We start from the raw sequence: 19,784 nt of genomic DNA on the forward strand, positions 1-19,784 counted from the left end.
CCCAAGGGGTCTTTTCTGACCAAGTAAAAAAGATCTCCGTTTCCCATCCCAACTGAAGGACAGCTGTCCCTGGTCACCATACTGGGGTATTGGACTAGAAACGCTGATTTAGGCAGAACAGAAGGTGATAACAGGCACGTAAAAGAGGACAAGGACCAGATTAACAGATCCCAAGAGTCTGTTTGCAGCCTGTGCATGTTTTTGCAATAAAATATATCTTGACAAACATGTTTTTTTTTCAAGAGCCGTGGGCTCTGGAAGTACCTGTTTGTTCTACTGCTGAATGAGGCATAAGCAAAGAAAGGTTACTATATCCCATTCCTCGTCCGCGCTTGTGTTTCGTGTGACAGAGAGGGTGGAGCACAGCAAACACACTGGACTGGAGTGTCTAGAGTTTGGGTTACAGACTGGAGGTCACTATGGGCCAGGAGCAGGAACCACCAGGCACAGTTCGCCACCTGGTGTTCTCATGTGGAAAAGCATGAGAAAACTGATGGTAACACTGGAAACCACATTTGTGGACGTATCTCTACTAGATCATAATATGCAGATAGTAAATCGATGGCATTAAATTAAGGTCTTATTGATATATCCTGAATATAGAATGGAGTAGGGTTTCTAACTAAAACAAGCAAAGTTGTCTTTATTAATTACAGCAGGTGTGAGCCTGGTCAGTACCTGGATGGTAGACCTCCTGGAAAAGCCAAGGTTGCTGTTGGAAGAGGTGTTATTGGGGCCAGTAGAGGGCGCTCACCCTGCGGTCTGTGTGAGTCCTAATGCCCAAGTATAGTGATGGGGGAATTATATTGTAAAAGGCGCCGTCTTTAGGATGAGATGTAAAACCGAGGTCCTGACTATCTGTGGTCATTAAAAATCCCAGGGCGTTTCTCAAACAGATTCCTTGGCAAATTTCCCCCTGGCCTTTACCAATCCTGGCCTCCTAATAATCCCCATCTCTGAACTGGCTTCATCACTCTGCTCTCCTCCCCACTGAGAGCTGGTGTGTGGGGAGAGTAGTGGAGCATCATCCAGGTGGGGCTGGTCCAATCGAGGTGGATCTCGGATTTCGTCTCATGCTCGTTTTTCTTTTTTCTTTTCCCTTTTCCAACGTGCTCGCTCAGAGTCCCCCAGGTCGGCGGCGGCCTTCAGCAGCCTGGTGATCGGGATCGTGGCGGGAGTGGCGGGGGTGCTGCTGGTCACCATGGTGATCGCGGTGGTGCTGGTCAACCGGTACTACAAGCGCAAGAACAAGAAGCTGGAGACGGAGCTGAACGTGAAAACGTGAGTGTGCTGCCTTCGACATGCCTCGCATTTCAGGACAGAGATGCTAAAAGGTCCCTGAATTTCACAAATAAGAGTTCTTGATGGCTGGAACTGTCCTCAGTGCTTTATTAGGTGTAATAAATGTGAAGTAAAGAAGTACAATAGTGCAACCTATTAAAATAAGAAATATAGTGTGGTATGGAGAGGGTAATATAGAAGATCCGTATTTTATAAGCCCGAATTCAGTAGTCCATTTAGATCCTAAGGAATGAGATAGGGGGATGAAATTTGTAGAGAATACTTGGCATAACTCTTCTTACTTTATTGTCCCAGATGGGAAATTTGCTCTGCAGGTAAAGGACACAACACGAGGCACACAACATTCAACACAACATAAACCCATTAACCCACAAGACACATACATGTGTGATGACAGAGAAAATAAATATATATAAATATAGCAAAATATACAGTCAATTGTCCAAAATGAGCAGGTTAATTGCTGTGGGAATATAAGATGACAGTTCTGTTGCTCTTGAATATTGTCAATACCCAGCTGGAAGGAGGTCAATACTCCTAAGAGTCCCTCCTAGCTATGGGAATGGCAGGCTATTGTGAGGAATGAGCCAGGGAGCTGCTACAAGGGTGTGGATGGAGTAGCTGTAGGGTTGCAAAGTTTGTCCCAGGAAGTACAAGATTTATAGACACAGGGAAGTGGAGGCTTGCAACACTAGGATCCCATCTTCCTCTTGAACTCTGGTTCTAAACACCTTCTGAAAAAATCAAATGTAAGTCACAGTAAAAATCAAAAATGATCAAAAACTCTTGTTTAGTAGGGTAGAACAGTGCTGGTGATGAATTGTTAGTCTCAAGACCAATTGAAATAGCTTCTGCCGTGCAGTGCTCTTCAAACGCAACCCTTTCCCTCCTCTGCCTTAGTCCAGAACACGCAATTTATCTCTCGTCATCCAGACAAAACCAGCAAACCATCTGGGAGTGTCTAAAACATGTTGGTGTTACCCTGCTTTTGAAGCACAATTACAATGCAGTTTAGTCATTTATTGTCACTGCCACCCCTGCCAACAGCTGGGGAACACAAACGTTTCTTTACTTAGTCTCTCTCTCAAAATCGGCTGCTCTTTCCCACCTTAACTCTCTCCCTCCCGTTCTCTCCAATTTCTTTGCTCCCTCCTCCCTCTGGGTTTCTTCCTCTCAGGGAAGAGATCAATACCCTGTCAAGACAGGCTTCGTTCCGCAGGCTGAACTCTGTCAACATCGACCCCAGGACACAGGTAAGCACGCTCCTCTGTCTGCATTAGAAACACATGTCTGATTTTGAGGACCTGTTTATACCCGACTTGACAAAAAATGTCAGATTCTGGACTGCATTTGCACATTGTGAGTCCGTCTTGGTTAGTGTGTCTAAGTAGCTTTGAACAGCAATGGGAACTTGGGTAAAGAAGGGGAAAAACAACCTGACTATTTAAAGGGGAACTGAGGGTATCGCACAGTGCACTAATTCCAAATTAAGCACAAAATTGGGAACTTTGTGAAAGTACTGTATGGTCACCATTTTGTCGCAAATTGAGCTCTCCCGAATTGTGACATGACACGGCCCTTCCAACGTGATCTGTGTGCAGAGTTAAGTAGAAGTTTTTGGCAAAGTAGCCTCAAAGTCAAGAGCAACACCATCTCGAAGTTGATGCCAATTTTTCTCTTGGACTAAAAGAGATGGATTCACAATCCTGCTTGTGTACAATGTCTTAGGGTCGCTTCACCTCACCGGATGTTTTGTTGCCTTGTTCTGAATCACAGCATATTGTGCCCTGCATACCTGGAAATTTTTACATTGCTGTGTACATTTTACTTACACCTAAACACTTAGAATACTTATTAAATACACTTATCAGTGCCGATTTGTTCTAACCCCATACTATAATATAAGATATAAAAACAGCCTTGCAGCTCCCCTTTAATCTTGCTCAGATGAGATCTTGTTTTGTTGTCCCCTAGTGGCCAAAGTGAAAACAGATCGCACGTTGAGAGAAATACTAAATCTGGCAGACAGCCCAAGGTCTGAGTTGGCTCAGAAAGTGGACCTGGCACTGAACAGCACATGTGTGTGACCTCCCAGAAGTAGATTCTACATGAAGATTTTGACAGTTGCTCGAGATTATCCACAGTTCATCGAGAGCCATTGCTCAAAGCCTTTTCTGCCTCTGGCAATACGGACAGCCCTCTGTGCTCCATCTCAGATGGTAACTCTCTGCCTTTCCTCACGCAGACAGAAGAAAACATCCCCCTCAGGACTGAAGGCACGATGCGAAACAGCCTGTCTTCTCTCGGGGTAAGCTTCAGAGTTTCCCAGTCATCTGTAGCTAACGGTCACTGCACAGAGAGAGGAAAAAGCAGTGTGTGGAGAGCACAGCAAAATGATAATTCCTGAACACTTATATAGCACTTTTCTGGACACTCCACTCAAGGCGGTTTACAGGTAATGGGGATCCCCACCACCACCACCAGTGTGCAGCCCCACCTGGATGATGCTACAGTACTCCCCCCACACACCAGCTCTCAGTGGGGAGGAGAGCAGAGTGATGAAGCCAGTTCAGAGAGGGGGATTATTAGGAGGCCATGATGGGTAAAGACCAGGGGGAATTTGGTCAGGACAGCATGGGTAACACCCCTACTCTTTTCGAGAAACACCCTGGGATTTTAATGACCACAGAGAGTCAGGACCTCGATTAAAGCTCATCTGAAGGATGGCACCTTTATACAGTACAGTAAATGGCCTTATTTTGTTTTGCAACTGGTCTTTAACAGCTGGATGAGCTCCTAAGCTAGTAAAAAAACTAACGAGCTACAACAGCTGAAAGGTTTCACAAGATTTCTTTTGTTCTTAACCCACTGAAGGAGATCCTCAAAACAATCACTACAATCCAAACAGGCCGGAAGGGCTGAATGGCTGAATCCTTATTTAGAACATTTCCCTATGTTCTTAAACAGCTGAATGAGATCCGCCACTAAAACTAATAAACTAGAAGGGCCGTTTTATTGCAGACATTCTAATTTTCAAATCTTCATCAGGTTGTTGACAGTAGCTTTGTTATTTGTCATTGTATTGTTTGGTTCTGAAATATTTGTCCATTTCTGACATCTGTTTTGTGAGCGGCACCCTTTATTTGTGAGTGCAGCATAATAATAATAATAATAATAATAATTCCTGAACACTTATGCAGCATATTTCTGGACACTACACTCAAAATGCTTTCTTGGTAATGGGGACTACCCTCCACCACCACCAGTGGCTGGAAAGTTACCGATTCCTATCCCGCAGCCGGCAAAGAAATCCTACTCCATTGGGCCCCTGAGCAAGGCCCTTAACCCCAACTGCTCCAGGGGCGCCTTAAAAATAGCTGACCCTGCGCTCTGACCCCCAGCTTCTCTCCCTGTCTGTGTGTCTCATGGAGAGCAAGCTGGGGTATACGAAAAGACAAATTCCTAATACAAGAAATTGTATATGGCTAATAAAGTGATCTTATCTTATTTAATCAAACTTTACAGGTGTTGATCTGAAGACTGAGCATTTTTCAATGGATAGAGCAGACCTCCATGCAGCGTACCTAAAAAGGCAGTAATCTCTAGATTACTTTATAATTTGATTTGAATAGTAAGGAAATTATGTCATGAACTTGGAGCCAAATGTGATTCATTTAATAACAGGTCCAAAACACAGTTTGACATCACTGACAGGATTAGCAGGGCTAAGAATTTAAGAAGCCTTCAATGTAGGATTAGGTTTATTACTTTAATAGCACATAATAGTGCCTACCTGCCTTACATTACAACACCAAATATCTAAGTGGAACCTATATACCTGTCAGGTATGCAATACATAGAATTGCTCACAGGAAGTAGTTTTGTTAAAAATATTTTGTAAGGAGCTTTTACAAGATGAGAGAAAGCATCAAAAAAAGATATCAAACAAATTTCTTTCTAAGTTTGTTAGAGGTGTAGAATTTACACTCAATCCCTTGTTCCTGTATGAACAAGCCAAGCCACAGTTTCTTCTTTTTTTGCAGTCCCACTAAGACCGTCATTGTTTCATTCACTTCCTCTGAGAGATTTTGTTTTCAAACACAGATCGTCAAACTTAAAGATGTTTAAAAGACCCAGATTTTAGAGGACACTGTTCACCCATGTTCCAGCAAAATTAAGACTTACAGAGCTCGTGACAAACATCTATAAAAATGATTCACCCTTTCAAACTATAGGAGGTTGATATCTTGTTTCGAATCCATGAAAATTGAAAAATACAGAGCTTTTTGCATTTCTGCTTGGGTTATGAAATAAACCCCTGCAGAGAGCCAGATAAGTCAATCATTTTGAAACAAAAAAAAAAGTTTGAGAACATTATAACACACCCTATCCCTGACTAAAGCAGTACTAAGAATCTGCATGCATAAGAACTCTTAATGACCACCAAAGTGAAGTACAGGAAGATTTCCTGTATGCCCTTTTAGGATATCACAAACAAAACCACACTCAAAATTTCTCTGAAACCGCAAACCCTCCCCAATATACTCTCTTATATTCCAAACACAAAGCCTAATTACTCTCATGTGAGAATGTGCAGGAACAGCCCTCACCACTAATCTAATCATACACCTATTACCTGCTGTGTGGCTATTTACAAGAATACAGGCCCTAGAGTGACCTCTGGTGGCAGATGAGCTGCAACTGCAGCCCCTTCAGAAAATGACATCTGATCAAGCCTCAGTAATTAATTAAACTGTAATGAAAGGATCCAAGATTGAGAATGGCATGTCAGAAATGACTAGTTTGGTGGCAGATGTATTACTGCCCATAATTGTCTCCTTAATCCACACAGTGAGGTACAGGCCACTGCACAGTGCAACACAGATATTAATAATAATAATAATAATAATAATAATAATAATAATTGGTTACACTTATATAGCGCTTTTCTGGACACTCCACTCAAAGCGCTTTACAGGTAATGGAGATGCCCTCCACCACCACCAATATGCAGCCCCACCTGGATGTTCACAATGTGGCAGCAGTATCAAACCAAAGGTTATGCATGTCAGAAGTGAGAAAATTGATTTTAGCTGTTGAAATAGTTTGTGCAGATATAAACATAAAGCAGTAAATCAGAAGTGTCAAAACCTTCAAGAAACATGAATTTAGCATACCTGGGGTGTTGTTGTTGTGCACTGTCTCTGCAGTATACATTTTCAGAATTGCTTAGTTCTGGGCATTTTTTCAGTTCACTTGTCAGTTTAGTCCATTGCTATGGGTGGTTGTATTTGTGAGTGAGAGAAGCTCAGTTCTCTTGATTCTTAGAGCTATGCCTTTCTTGGTGGATATTAACATGGCATATGTAAAGATCATTCTGGGAGAAACAAGGAATTTCTCCTTCACACTGCAGGAAAATTGTGGTACACTATAAAACAAACGAACAAATGAAAAAAGCTGTTATCCCCTGTTCCAGATCTCAGGAAAGTGAATGATATTCAAAGTGTTCATTGAAGTCCACCAAGGACACCACGATGAACTTTTCAGAAAGATCAATGAAACACAAATGAGTGGACACACCTGGAAACTACCGTATATGGAAGTGCATTTGAAACTAAGATCAGATGGTACTTTTACCCAAAGAGTTGTGGGAGAATGGAACAAGCTGAGTAGATGAAGTCAATACCCAGGCCTCTGAAAGAAAGCACCTGAGTGAAATCTTCAGATCAATTAGCTATGAAAAGGAACTAGACAGACAGAATGGTCTATGATTGTTTGTGACCTCTCTTATGATAATAAGTGATACGTTTTTGGGTGTTGTGTAAGGTACATCAATGTGTTTGTCAAGGCAGAAAGAGCCCAATTTTAGTACATCAAGAAATTAGTGCTTTAGATGTCTTACATACGGGGAGCATGGTGGCGCAGTGTTTAGCATTGCTGCCTCACAGTGCTGGGGCTCTGGGTTCAATTCCTGGGGTTCTATCTGTGTGGAGTTTGCATGTTCTCACCTAGTTTGTGTGAGTTTCTTCTGGGTGCTCTAGTGGTCTTTCACAGTCCAAAGACATACAGGTAGGTGAATTGGCTTCTGGGAAAACTGGTCCTGGTGTGTGTTTGCAATGGACTGGCGTCCTGCCCAGGGTGTATCCTGCCTCAGGCCTAGTGCTTGCTGGGATAGGCTCCAGCATCCCCAGTGACCCTGTATTGGACAAAGTGGACAGAAAATAGATGCATTGGTAGGAGGGTTGTCGTACACACCCAGGGCCTGACTCTTAATTGGCGGGGCACTGTCAGACCTGGATGGTATAGCGAGGTTTGGGTTAGCGAAGGACTGTCCTCGGTTTTTCGACGAGCCCGCGTTGGCCAGACATCATCAGTACGAGCTGTGTGTCCGTCCTCCAGCCGGCACTGAAAGTTCTGCTGCCTGTGTTTCAGGACCGTGGCTCGAAAAGAGGAGGGTGGCCTGTGGAGATTCCCGGCGAGGGCAACTACACGCTGTCTTCAACGGGAGAGGCCGTGGTAAGGTCTGAGTCCGGGTGACCGTGCGGGACCGTAAGGTCCCACTTAGCTCGGCCGGTAACGATGGGACGACACGGCGTCGCCTCTCCGAGATCACTGGTCCAAATCCGCGCTGTTCCGTTGGGCCAGAAGCAGTGGGGAGTTCCAAGGGCGACACGTGTTAAAGAGGCGTGGTGTGCTGGGATCACGCCATGCCTTGACTTGCACTACTGTTTCATCTCTCTGCTCGTCAGAGTCCTGCGGGCTTATGTCTGTCTCAAGTGAAATAAGGGACGATTCTCCACCTGACTCCATAGTCAGTTGATCCTTGCTTATCATTGACAACGTGAGACTGACAATCTGCGGTAATCTGCATGACTCCTGCCTAAAGCTTTTACAGCTGCTAAGGCAAATGACCTTTGCACATGCCCAACCTACCACTGGTTTCTTTGGAAAAGACCTTGATCTCCAGGTTGAGTTCCTTTGCTTTCTCCTCCACACACCTCATATAAGGATCGTCTGCAATCGCAGTAGTTCTTATCAAGATAAACAGGAAAGGTTAAAAAAAAGGAAATAAACAATTCCAAACATTTTACACCGAACATCGAGGTAGCCGGGAACTAGTAACGCATAGCTCTGATGCCTATTTTCCTCACTAATTTGCCTTGAAATGTTATCATTGTTTACTGCCCCCTAATGAGAAAAAAAAATCCATACAGCATAAATAGGATCGTTTTATACAAAAAAAAAACCACACTGAGAAATCTGATACAGGTGGCTTTAGAAGGAAATCCAACTATGAGGATGTTGTGTTCCATTCAGTCATCTAGGCCTCAAACTGTTCTCCCCCCTGCTCTCTGGCAAGCAGTACTGCACCCCTAAAGCCCAGATCACTGGGCTTAAAAACAGTTTCCAACCTAAGGCTGTCTGAATCATAAACAGCTACATGTAATGCCTCAGAACTCTGTGCGTCTGCACTCTGCACTTTTTGCACATTTTTTTAACTACTACATATTTATTGTTCTCCCCAACATCCTTACCATTCTGGTTCTATCATTCATTACGTTGTAATGTTCTGTCTACATTGTGTGGCATTGTCCATTGTACCGTGTATGTCCTGAGAGATTGGAGGAAATAGGAATTCCAATGTACACGTACTGTACATACGGCACTAAACGCCTCTACTCCTCTACTCGTTTTCCTTTTGGCTACCAAGGACAAGCCTTTGTTGTAGCATAAGTCTCTTAAAAGGAGTGTGACAATGCACGCTTTGTTATTGCAAAAATGTGTAAAGGTTTGTAAATTCAGAAATCAAGGGATGATTTAAACCATACCCCCCCCCCAAAAAAAAATTCATCAACAAATTATTCCTTGCTGTAAAGAAATGAAAAGAAACATGATGTTTCGGCTGTGGAGCCTTCCACGCCCGAAGAAGGCTCCACAGCGGAAACATTGTGTTTCTTTTCTTCTCGTTTCAGCACGGAATAAACCTTTACTTGTTCCTTTGCAGCCTGTGCATGCTGACGCAGCTCCCATCTCGGACTATCTTTATCAACATGTGGGGCCAAACAGGGCATGCTCGTTGTAACTTTCCTGGCCAGCCGTTCCTTCGACCCAGGCTGAAGGCTTTTATTTTCCCAATTCCGAGCGGGTGTAGAAAGACACAAATCTCCCTGCCCTTTCCAGGATCACCCCCCCAGGTCCCGGGACAGCCGCTCCACCATGTCCGCGGGACGAGGCAGCGCGGACTATTTTACCCGCGGGCACTCCAGCCCCTTCAGGCGCAGCGAACGGGGACGGGGCGACCCCGAGGAGGACAGGGATGGCGACAGGGAGCTGGAGGAGAACAGCCTGAACTCCCGGCTCAGGGTAGAGTCCTTCGTGAGGAACAGCAACAGGTCTCTGGTGAGAAAACAGCTGGAGAGTGGGGGTCCAGGAGGGTCAACAGAACGACCCGTTATTGGGTGTGGCGTGTGGTTAAATTAAAACACTGCTTCTGTGTATTTATTGCAAATAATAAAAATGTATTAGATTTATATATGACCAAAAAAATAGAAACGACCTTTGCCTCAAAAGTGTTGCCATCTTTAAAATAATCAATAGAATCTTCAGCATGCGTTATGTGCTGCTTTTGAGATAAGCAACGTGCTTTTGAGATTAGCAAAAAAAAGTACTTCGGATGTTTTCTGGCCCTTTTGAGCCCGCGGAATATGTTTTGGCATTTTAATTAGCTGTAAGCGATGCCTTTCTCTGGCTTTGTAGACTATAAAATCTGTTGCTTGATTAATTTTTTTCCCCCCATCTACAAAACAATTTCTGGGGCAGTCTAGCCAAGCGGTTAAGTCTCTGGAGTCGTAATGGGTAGGTTATGGGTTCGAGTCCCTGTTGCAGACACCGCTGTTGTACCTTGAGTGAGGTGCTGTAGCCCAGTTGCTCCAATTTACTCAGCTGTGTGAGTGGGGACCAGCAGTGTTGGGAGTATCTAGTGCAATGGACTGATAGCATGTTAAGCTCTCTAGTCTGCTCAACAGCACAGAAAACAGGATAAGCTCTTGCCTGATGAGCTCATTGATGTAGTCAATGTAAGTTGACTACAGATATTACATCCCCTGAGACAGTTAGCCATTGGTTACAATATCATAGTCATGTCAGGAAGTGTCTATTGGATTGAGTGTACATGACTATTTCCTTAAAGGGGAGCTGCAGCACTATTTTAGTATTTCGGGGTTAGAGAGAATCTGCATTGATGAGTGCAGTTCACAATAATAGTAAAATGTTCAAAGCGACTTGTAAAAACTCCAATTTCCGCCACAAAATAAAGGAAATTTCCAGGTCTGCGAGGCGCCAGAGTCTGCGATTCAGAACGAGGCAACAAAACATCCAATGAGGTGATGAGGCCTTATGACATTGTAAACAAGCAGGCTTGTGAATCCGTCTCTTTTAATCCAGCAGAAATATTGCTGTCGACTTCCAGATGGTTTTTTAATACAGACACTACTTACTTGTTAACTCTGCCTGCAGGTCACGCTGCAACATTTCTGCAGTGAAACGTCTGCTGCACAACCTGGACTTATTCCCTCGCACGTCTCACTACTTTTAGTTTACTTTAATCATTGAGGCGTCACAGTGACTAGTGAGCAGGAAGGGCCGCATCACGTCTCGCGTGAATTCTCACTCTCGCCCGTGGCGAGATCAGGGGTTTGCGACAACAGGGAGACTTCACAAAAAGTCCACGATTCTGTGCGGCATTTGACATTTTTAAAATGTTTCTATACCACTTATTAATTTGTTTTGTTACAGAGATTTAATAACCGTTCTGAGAAATTGGGACTGACACCCCCCTTCAATCTGAGCTGTCTCTCTTCTCACCCTTTATCCTCCGGTCATTTTCCCTCTCTCCCGTAGGCAGTCGTTTCCCCTGCCCTGAGAGTCTACGAGCCCTATCTCTCCCGCCCATCTCAGTCTCTTCTCTTTTTGTCCCAGGAGTCGCAGCTCCACCCTCCTCTCCACCCCTCCCTCCTCGCCGTGGAGCGCTGCGAGCAGGTGAAGCCCCTGAACGGCACCCTGTTGTCCCGGGGCGGCAGCAGCCCCGACCACGGCCTCCCGTACGACGACATGAGCGAGGAGGGCGAGCTCGACAAGGACAGCGAGACGGCCAGCTCCCTGCTCTCCGACGCCATGACCAACCACTTCCAGATCACCAACGGCACGTTGAAACCCAAGCCCAACTCCAACGGCATCCTCATCCACCCCAAGGGGCAGATGGTGTGAAGGTGGAGCGGGAGGAAAGGAACGCTGTCCTTTCTGGAGCGCCCCCTACGAGGCTCGGCGGTGGAACTGCAGGGTTTTTATAATGTGTAAATAATATGACCTATATGGGAGAGGGACAAACTGACAATAAAGTGCTGCAAAAGACAGAACAACGATGGAGACAATCCAAGGAACTTCTAAAAGGAGAGAATAAGGGAAATTTCTTACCACATAAGCTGTCATACTGCAGTATTGCCTGTTGAAACGGCACTAGGCTCTTGTCTAACCCTGTTGAAGGGGAGTTCCCTTCTTGAAAACTCTTGTCACTCCTCCCCCAGGACCTTGCATGACTGTCAAGGCAACACAGAGAGGCTGTGCTTTGGTGTGAAAAATCAAATCCTGCACCACATTCCCCCCCTGTAAATGCACGGGACCGGTTATATCCAGGACCAGTTTTCCTTCGGCATGGCCTTTCCCCCAAATCAAGATGCAGCACCGACTCAGGGATCTGTATCCCTTCTCAGCCCAGACACTGGAAAGGAGGGGATTACGGTTGTCATCCTCTCTGGGATCGAGAGAGGCATCTAAAGGAGATGCACAGCGAAGGCGGCACAGCAACCGAGGAGAGTCCCTTCCCCAGTAAGCGGATTGAGAAAGATCTAATGGACGATGTGGATTTGAACCCGTACACCCTGTTGTCTCAGCCAGCCAGCGCCTCTTTGTTCCGAAATGTACTTCCTTTCAGAATCTGGGAGGGAACCCACATACACTGGTGTGCATCCCGTTCTTGAACAAATGCTGGAAGAGGATTTTTTTCTTCATCACTAGCTTTTTGCATCTTAAGGAATTTCAGTGGATTCCCAATTCCTGTGTTGTTTTTTAAAGAAAGCCCTATCATGGTCAAACCTGGACCTGGATCGGATACTTTCGTCGTATCGCTGTCGTTATGCTAGCCACCGCCCAGTGCCTGTTCGTCTACTTTTTCCTCGGTGAAAGAACACTGTTTATTGTTGGCAACATATTAGAGAAAGGACTCTTAATGTTTAAATACGGCATCCTATATCTACTGTTTGGACTTGAATAGCTCATTTGCAGTTTTGAGGGGGGGGGGGAAATGGTTCTTTGCAGGTTAAAATATATTATTAAACTGTGAAGTCTTAGATGCGAACATTTTGTGTGCCCTTAACGTATAGTTTGCATCAGGCACCAACAACGCAATGTGTTCGGTGATTAGAAATGTATTTATTGTGTTTCTGATGGTCACTTTTCACTTCCACGCAAGACATTATAAAGACGTGGCTTTAACATTAGATAACAGAATGATCACAGATACTTCAACACTCCCAGTTAAACTGAAAGATCTGTCAAAATATATTATAAAATACACAACTAGATTGAGTCTTAGTACCTGAAAATGTGACATCAATTTTTAAGGAATTGTAACTTGAATCGGAGTAGTAGGAAATCCGATGTCAAACCACTTTTAACTTTCACGCTGCTTGGCTTCTGATGATGTCACCAGGGGACGGAACAAACGTAGCCAATCAAACACCGGAAGCAAGTCATGTGATCGCAGAAAATGAGGGGCTAAGTGCCGCAGTTCAGGACCAAGTCCGTTGAGTTGTGAGCGATGTTCTGTGTTAGTCGCAGCTTGCGATCAATTCAGTGTTCAAGAATATTAAGCTGCAACGTCTTTCCCCAATATCTAATATAGCTGTTCACAGCATGCATTCACATGCATCTGACAACACTAGAGTACTATTTGGAGCCAACGATACCTGTACAAATATAGTATTTAATTCTTCCCGTCTAAGCCGAGCTGTTCATGTGGGGTTTATGGTGACGTGTGTTTTATAAATAGTAACCTGTTGTTTTTTGTCTCAGTAACAAAGTAAGAAAGATAAAGGTTTTTGTTTTATGTGTCTGCACGTCTCCCCCAGCATTGTTGTACGGACAATGACAGCATTCAGATGTTAAACTATTCGAAGGTTCACTTCCGAGCTCATTGCGTCCTGTCTAGTTAGGTGCGGCGGAAGAACGGGCGTGTGCCAAGTTTAATCACCAGGCTGTGCAATGGCGGTTTACTGTTTATCTTTAATAACCTATTTATCTTGCCTTCCACCGTTGTAGTAATGGTCTGTCGTAGGGCAACTGCAGAGCCCTGGGCTTCCACAAGGTGGCGCAGTCTTCCAAAACTATGGCCAATGATCAAGCGGCCTCAAGTTCCCAGCAACTCACGTTACTCTTGGTTTTACAGTGCTGTTGATATGCCGAATGGGTCGGGGACGAGTATACTGATGTAAAAAGAACGAGGAACTTTTTTTTCGGCTTTTATTTTTTTTGTACATTCCTGCCTGACTCGTCTCTGTACATAGATTGTTCTTTTTCTACAGCAGAATTAATTTCTACGAGCAGGTCCTATACATATTGTACTATAAGTTGTGCGTTGAAAAAAAAATGGATGTTATTTTAAAATAAAGAAGAGAAACAAACACAGGACTGGATTCGGACGTTCAGTTTTTCACACTTTTTTGCAGACTAGTATTTCGGAGGCGGGTGTCTGCTGTCGTTGTGTCTCACGTTGCTTGTTGCGGTGATGGGGGTGGTGGGCGTCGTGTTGATCTAACTGTGGTCAGTTGGTTTTTTTCCCCAAACAGCTGGCCAACGCAATGTCAGCTTCGACTGTTGATGGTGGTCATTTACAGAGGTAACTCGGCTCCATCTTTAGAAACATCAGTTAAGGAGACCGCTGTGATGGCCCGGGTGACTAGAATACACTTTTTTTTCTGTCCCCTTGCGAGCCAGGGAGATGAACAACGCGATTTTATTTCTTATTATACCAAACACCCACAAAGAAATACTCGTGTTTTGCTTAGTCCTGTTTAGTGGTCAGCACCCTGTGAGTGGTTGTGCAGAACACCTTGCTAACAATTCGGTTTCAACGGTGCTCTTTGGGTTTCTCCAATACAGCTTAAAACTTAACACATAAATCGCAAAGACAGCCATAAATAACACATAAAATGAATGATCCCCAATCCTAGTCCTAGCGTGTTGGTGTGTCTACAGGTTTCAGTCCCTAAATAAAACGGCAGAAATGAAACCTGAAGTCCCTTAAACGGCAGTTCTTGCTGAGCTAGGAGCTCGACGTATCGCTTTTTTTCCAGACACATTCCATTTCTCTGAAAGGTTGTTTTCGGTGACCGCGGTGAATTCTGGCATCGCGGCGCCGAAAAAAACTGCGGCAACTCCGACCCCCCGTTTCACGCAGGTCTTGCCGCGGCCGAGGCGACGGACAGGGGGCGCCGCCGCACAGGGAACCGGATTTGCTGCCACTCCCTTCTTTGCGGGTTTTACAGCACGACATCCTGCCTAGCACGCCCACGGCCTCCACAGAAGACTGCAAAGAGCAGGGCGTCTCTTTACAGGCAAACAAAAGAGGAAATGCTCACAACACATGTCATTCGGGCACAGCCAGTAATTAAAATTAAACTGCCGTTGCACAGAAGTTAGGGCAATGACTTGCGGCCATTTTTGAAGTTCACGGTTATTTGTCATTCCAGCCATATACAAGTATACAGTGCAACGAAATATCGTTCCGCCTGGACCACGGTGCAAATACAGACAGGACACACATGGTGCAAATTGCAAATTACAAGGCCATAATACAATATACATAACTCGCGTTTTTCTTTGCTTTCTAAGATTTCCCTTTATTTTTTGAAGAAACCGTCAGAGAAACTGGAAAACAAGCTTTCATTCCTCCAAACATCTATTTCTCTCTGATAATACGACTGACTCATACAGGCATGATTTGTGATGCAGTTTGGCTTTATTTTTCAATAATATTAGAACAAACTGTGTTTCTCTGCTCACTTACGTCGTGAGAGAAATGAGTGCATTCTCTTTACTTTAGGGATATCGTCGGGACGTTCACAAACTCGGCTCTGAGTATCTCCAGGCTGTATTTGAGTATCTTTGTCCGAATCATAATGATATTCCGCTTTAGGCCTACAAGGAGTTTCAGTCAGGTTCTCAAGTACTGCACTGAAAAATCACGTCAAGTGCTGACAAGGTCAGCCCTAGTGGACATGTTCGGGATCTGTTGCGAGAGAAAGGTCTGAGTTCAAAATGCAAATCGAGAGGATTTGCATACAGGATTGAAAACCGGAGGCACTTGTTCGACTGCGTACTGCAGGGATTGTGGGATGGTGCAGATAACCCAGCCGGTGGCCGATCAGTCAACTTCCCCCAAGCGATCAAGCAGAGGAGAGCTGCAGGGCCTCCACTTGTTTGTCACTCTTCTCGCGTTCCTGTGATCTGTGAATACGGTGACTGAGAAACTCCTATCCACCCGTCAGCTTTCGAACCACCTGCTTCATCCAGATCAGGTCTGCAGAGCTTATTCCAACAGGTGGATGGCAGGACTCACCCTGGAAGGGACGCCAGTCCATCACAAGGCAGACACAAACACAGACGCGGACCCACACTCACACCGGGGATGGTTTTCCCAGCAGCCGGTTGGCCTAGCAGGAGGTCTTTCGAACTGGGGGAAGTGGGACCAGCCCCTGGCATAGGGAAACTAAGCTCTGAGACCATCAGCGGGCCCCTTCAACACCACGATAGTCTTAATCGGCAGGTGCAAACATGGACAAAACATTCCCACTTTCTGTGGCTGCTGTGGATTTTCCTAATGGAAGCCTGATCAAAGACTGACCGATCCTAATCGAGTAGGTACCGTGTCTGAAGCACAGAAAAACAAGAGCAGGACAAGCGATTTCACAACAGAGGTATGCCGAGTCATGTCGCTGCAATAATGCGGAATATGCATAATGATGTCATAATTGATGTAATAATTTGTCTTTTGGTTTCAGATCCATGTAACTAGCAAACAGTAGACATTTTCAAGCTAGACACCTAGACTGCTTGAGGGGTTTTACTAGAAGTTAACTGAATCACGTTTCCCTCAGTTGTACACAGGCCGTGTGTGTCGCCCCGACTAAAATTAGGCTCTTCCCAAAAACACAAAAGCACGAAAGCACATGTACAAGAGGCTGTTTGGCGATTAGATGCAATCGGCATTAAAATGCATTGTTTTCCTTGTGGTTTCTCCGGTATTTCATTAAATGGGGGTATTGTAAACACCACCTGGAGCTCTTTGGATCGCAGTCACTCTCCCAGTGACAGTGACAGGAGCAGAGAGGAGCTTTTCAGGGCTCAAGATGACTGAAACACACCTGAGGTCGGAAAATCTAGGCAAATTGATTTATAGAAAGTTTTGTTTTTATAAAAGTTTCCCCATTTGCTCAGCCTACTTATAAGTCATTTATTCTGTGTTCTTCAAAGCTGGTTAGCAAAAGTTTTCTAGTTATATAATTCATTTATTTTACTGTGCTAAGTAGTAAAAATAAGGTTGTGTTGGGAGCTGATAATACTTGTGCAAACGTGTAATCGTGACAATTTGTGCAAATTGTGATCTTGAGAGGCCCCTTTCCAATAATAATAGTTAATAATTGCTTACACTTATATAGCACTTTTCTGGACACTCCACTGAAAGCGGTGTACAGGTAATGGGGATCCCATCCACCACCACCATCAAAGTGCAGCCCCACCTGGATGATGCGACAGCAGCCATAGTGCAACAGAACGCTCACCACACATCAGCTATTAGTGATGAGGAGAACAGAGTAATGAAGCCAATTCATTAATAGGGATTATTAGGAGGCCATGATTGATAAGGGCCAATGGGAAATTTGGTCAGGATGCCGGGGTTACACCACTACTCTTTTCGAGAAACGCCCTGGGATTTTTAATGACCACAGAGAGTCAGGACCTCGGTTTAACGTCTCATCCGAAAGATGGCGCCCACTACAGTTTAGTGTCCCCGCCACTATACTGGGGCATTAGGACCCACACAGACTGCAGGGTGGGAGCCCCCTGCTGGTCCCACTAACACCTCTTCCAGCAGCAATCAAAGCTTCTCAGGAGTCTCCCATCCAGGTACTGACCAGGCTCACACCTGCTGATCTCCAGTGGGGCTGCCAGCTGTGAGCTGCAGGGTGATATGACCAAGTTCATGGCCAATGTCCAAGGTCTTGCCTAGGTCCCCCAGAAAAGCTAGGGAGGAAACTGGAGCACTCACGCCAACATAAGAACATGCAAACTCCACACAGACAGCACCCCAGGGCCGGAATTATGAACCCAGGGCACCAGCACTGCGAGGCAGCAATGCTGATCACTGCGTCTCCTGTGCAGGCATGATACTGCTGCTTTTTCACACTTCTGAAACTGTGTCGCCCCCAACCCACATCCAGATTCTTTAAAATCCTTGACTTATCTTCCTTGGGGGGGGTGTAAAATCCGTCACCCCTCTTCCTTCCCACTGCTCTCATATTTGCTACACAGTCACTTACAGCCCAGAGAGGAAGTGGCTTTCTGTCTTGTAGTTTCAGAGAGGCAAGAGGGAGCGTTCAAGTGAGCACGTGTGTCTCGAACCCAAGGAAGGGGCCATTTTGCGAAAGTGCCCCAGCCTTCTGAAACAAGTGTGTTCTGTACAAAAAAATACATTCATGCAAGAAAATAGAGAGTGGGCCCAATTAGAGACCAGAAGAAATTGGGGAGACATGGACTGATATAGCTCATGACAGAAGATGTCAGGCCAAGCACACTACAAATCTCATTTTCCACAGCCCCTTTCAGAGCATCTCCAGTTCTCATTTTGAGGTTTGAAGTTTGGGCTGTCAGACTTGCCCGTCTAGCCACCTGTCAGTCCTGCGTGTCTTCCGTTTCAAAACGGCTCACCCTGAGTCCTCTTTCTGGAGTGGGAGGGAATTGCGCATTTGTTGTTTTTTATTTATTTTTTTATTTAATTCATTGCCCCTGTCCAGAAAGGGGAGGTTCAGTGACTGAGCTTTTGTCTGTCATCCATTCGCCATCACTGTTTCATTTTTTTTGAAAGGCCCGTTAGGAAACTAGCGGTGTTTCTGGCGTTCTTAAGAAACATCCTGTTCTTTCGGGTATCCTTGACAACGCAGGCCCGTGCTCTCACCCTTCTCTTTTGTGAGTATAGGCTAACCCCACACTTCCTGTTTAAAAAAAAACACATGTAGAAACTATAGGCCCTGCCTTCACAAAACACTCCTCTTAGACTCCCTCTCTGCTACTTTTCTCCAAAACAGAATTTGTACGAAAATCACAGGCTCTCCACTCCGATTCTGTCATGAAGGCCTTTATTTGCGATGGGGCCTACGGTTTGAAGCCGCTCCGTGAACAACTCTGAAACCGCAATCGATTGGCAGCTTTTGAAAGCTGAAAGAACGTAGGAAGGAGGTTGGGTTTTCGTCAGCGCAGGGTTTAATAATAATACCAACCTGGCACTGACCCTAACTGACCACTTGAGCTGGTTCAAGTGGCAAATCTGAGAAGGCGCAATTTTGTTTTTCACACTGTGCCGAGGTTCCCCTATATACCGAGGTGCCGTGTCGGGGTATAAAAAGACACGGCACCTCGATATATAGGGGGACCTCGTCACAGTGTGAAAAACAAAATTGCGCCTTCCCAGATTTGCACTTGTACCCGAAATGAGACGACGTTGAAAGCTGCAAAGGGCTGAAACAGCAGCTGTTATGTGCAGCAAGATAAATTGCGCCTGTTAAATAACTTGCTAGTTTTGGTTTCCATTTAACATAGACGTAGTTGCTCGTCACCTTGCAGGGGGCTCATATTCAACCTCCTAGAAATGGGCAACTGTGACAGAGGAAATCTGGGCCTCCAGTGTGATGCGGGGTCTTAAGTAGATGCTCACGCAAAGCGGTTTAGCTTCGTAGGCAATACTGAGCATGAATTAGCTGGACATTGTGAACAATGCAGATCCTAATATACAAGCTCAGATTGAATAGTTTAGTCTTGTTCATATCATATACCTCCAGTACGTAAGAACTTGTGCATAACAATCGGACGTACTTTAGACTTGCATCAACACGCCTGCAAGTCAGCCAGGTCTATGCAGGGTATCGTAGCCCTATGAATATCGCAGGGGCTGATGCAGACACACAAGAAGGCTGATCGATATTTATTGAGACACGCTCCGGTTTGAGTCTGGGCTGCCAGGGAAAATCCGTAAGAAGACACCTCGTGTTTAACAGAGGTGGGAATCTGTTATATCACACCGTAATGTATTTTTTATTCACAGTGTTGGGTTCTGTTTGGAAGTGACTGGGGTGTGACGTGACCTGTCATTT

At 45.0% G+C, this 19,784-nt stretch overlaps 1 protein-coding gene across 1 annotated transcript in view; it reads left to right on the top strand.

Moving 5' to 3' along the window:
* Positions 1 to 14,043, top strand: part of LOC148659976 (nectin-4-like) — a 69,062-nt gene extending 55,019 nt beyond the window's left edge. Inside the window, exons 7-12 of the mRNA XM_088633989.1 lie at positions 1,122 to 1,281; positions 2,480 to 2,555; positions 3,548 to 3,610; positions 7,735 to 7,818; positions 9,484 to 9,702; positions 11,281 to 14,043. Coding sequence (XP_088490115.1) covers positions 1,122 to 1,281; positions 2,480 to 2,555; positions 3,548 to 3,610; positions 7,735 to 7,818; positions 9,484 to 9,702; positions 11,281 to 11,568 — 890 coding nt within the window. The 3' untranslated portion in view covers positions 11,569 to 14,043. The remainder of the gene's footprint in view (positions 1 to 1,121; positions 1,282 to 2,479; positions 2,556 to 3,547; positions 3,611 to 7,734; positions 7,819 to 9,483; positions 9,703 to 11,280) is intronic.
* The last annotated feature ends 5,741 nt before the right edge of the window (positions 14,044 to 19,784 follow it).

The sequence above is a fragment of the Lepisosteus platostomus genome, chromosome 6 (genome assembly GCF_059453375.1).
Source record: "Lepisosteus platostomus isolate fLepPlt1 chromosome 6, fLepPlt1.hap1, whole genome shotgun sequence".
Classification (NCBI taxonomy): Eukaryota; Metazoa; Chordata; class Actinopteri; order Semionotiformes; family Lepisosteidae; genus Lepisosteus; species Lepisosteus platostomus.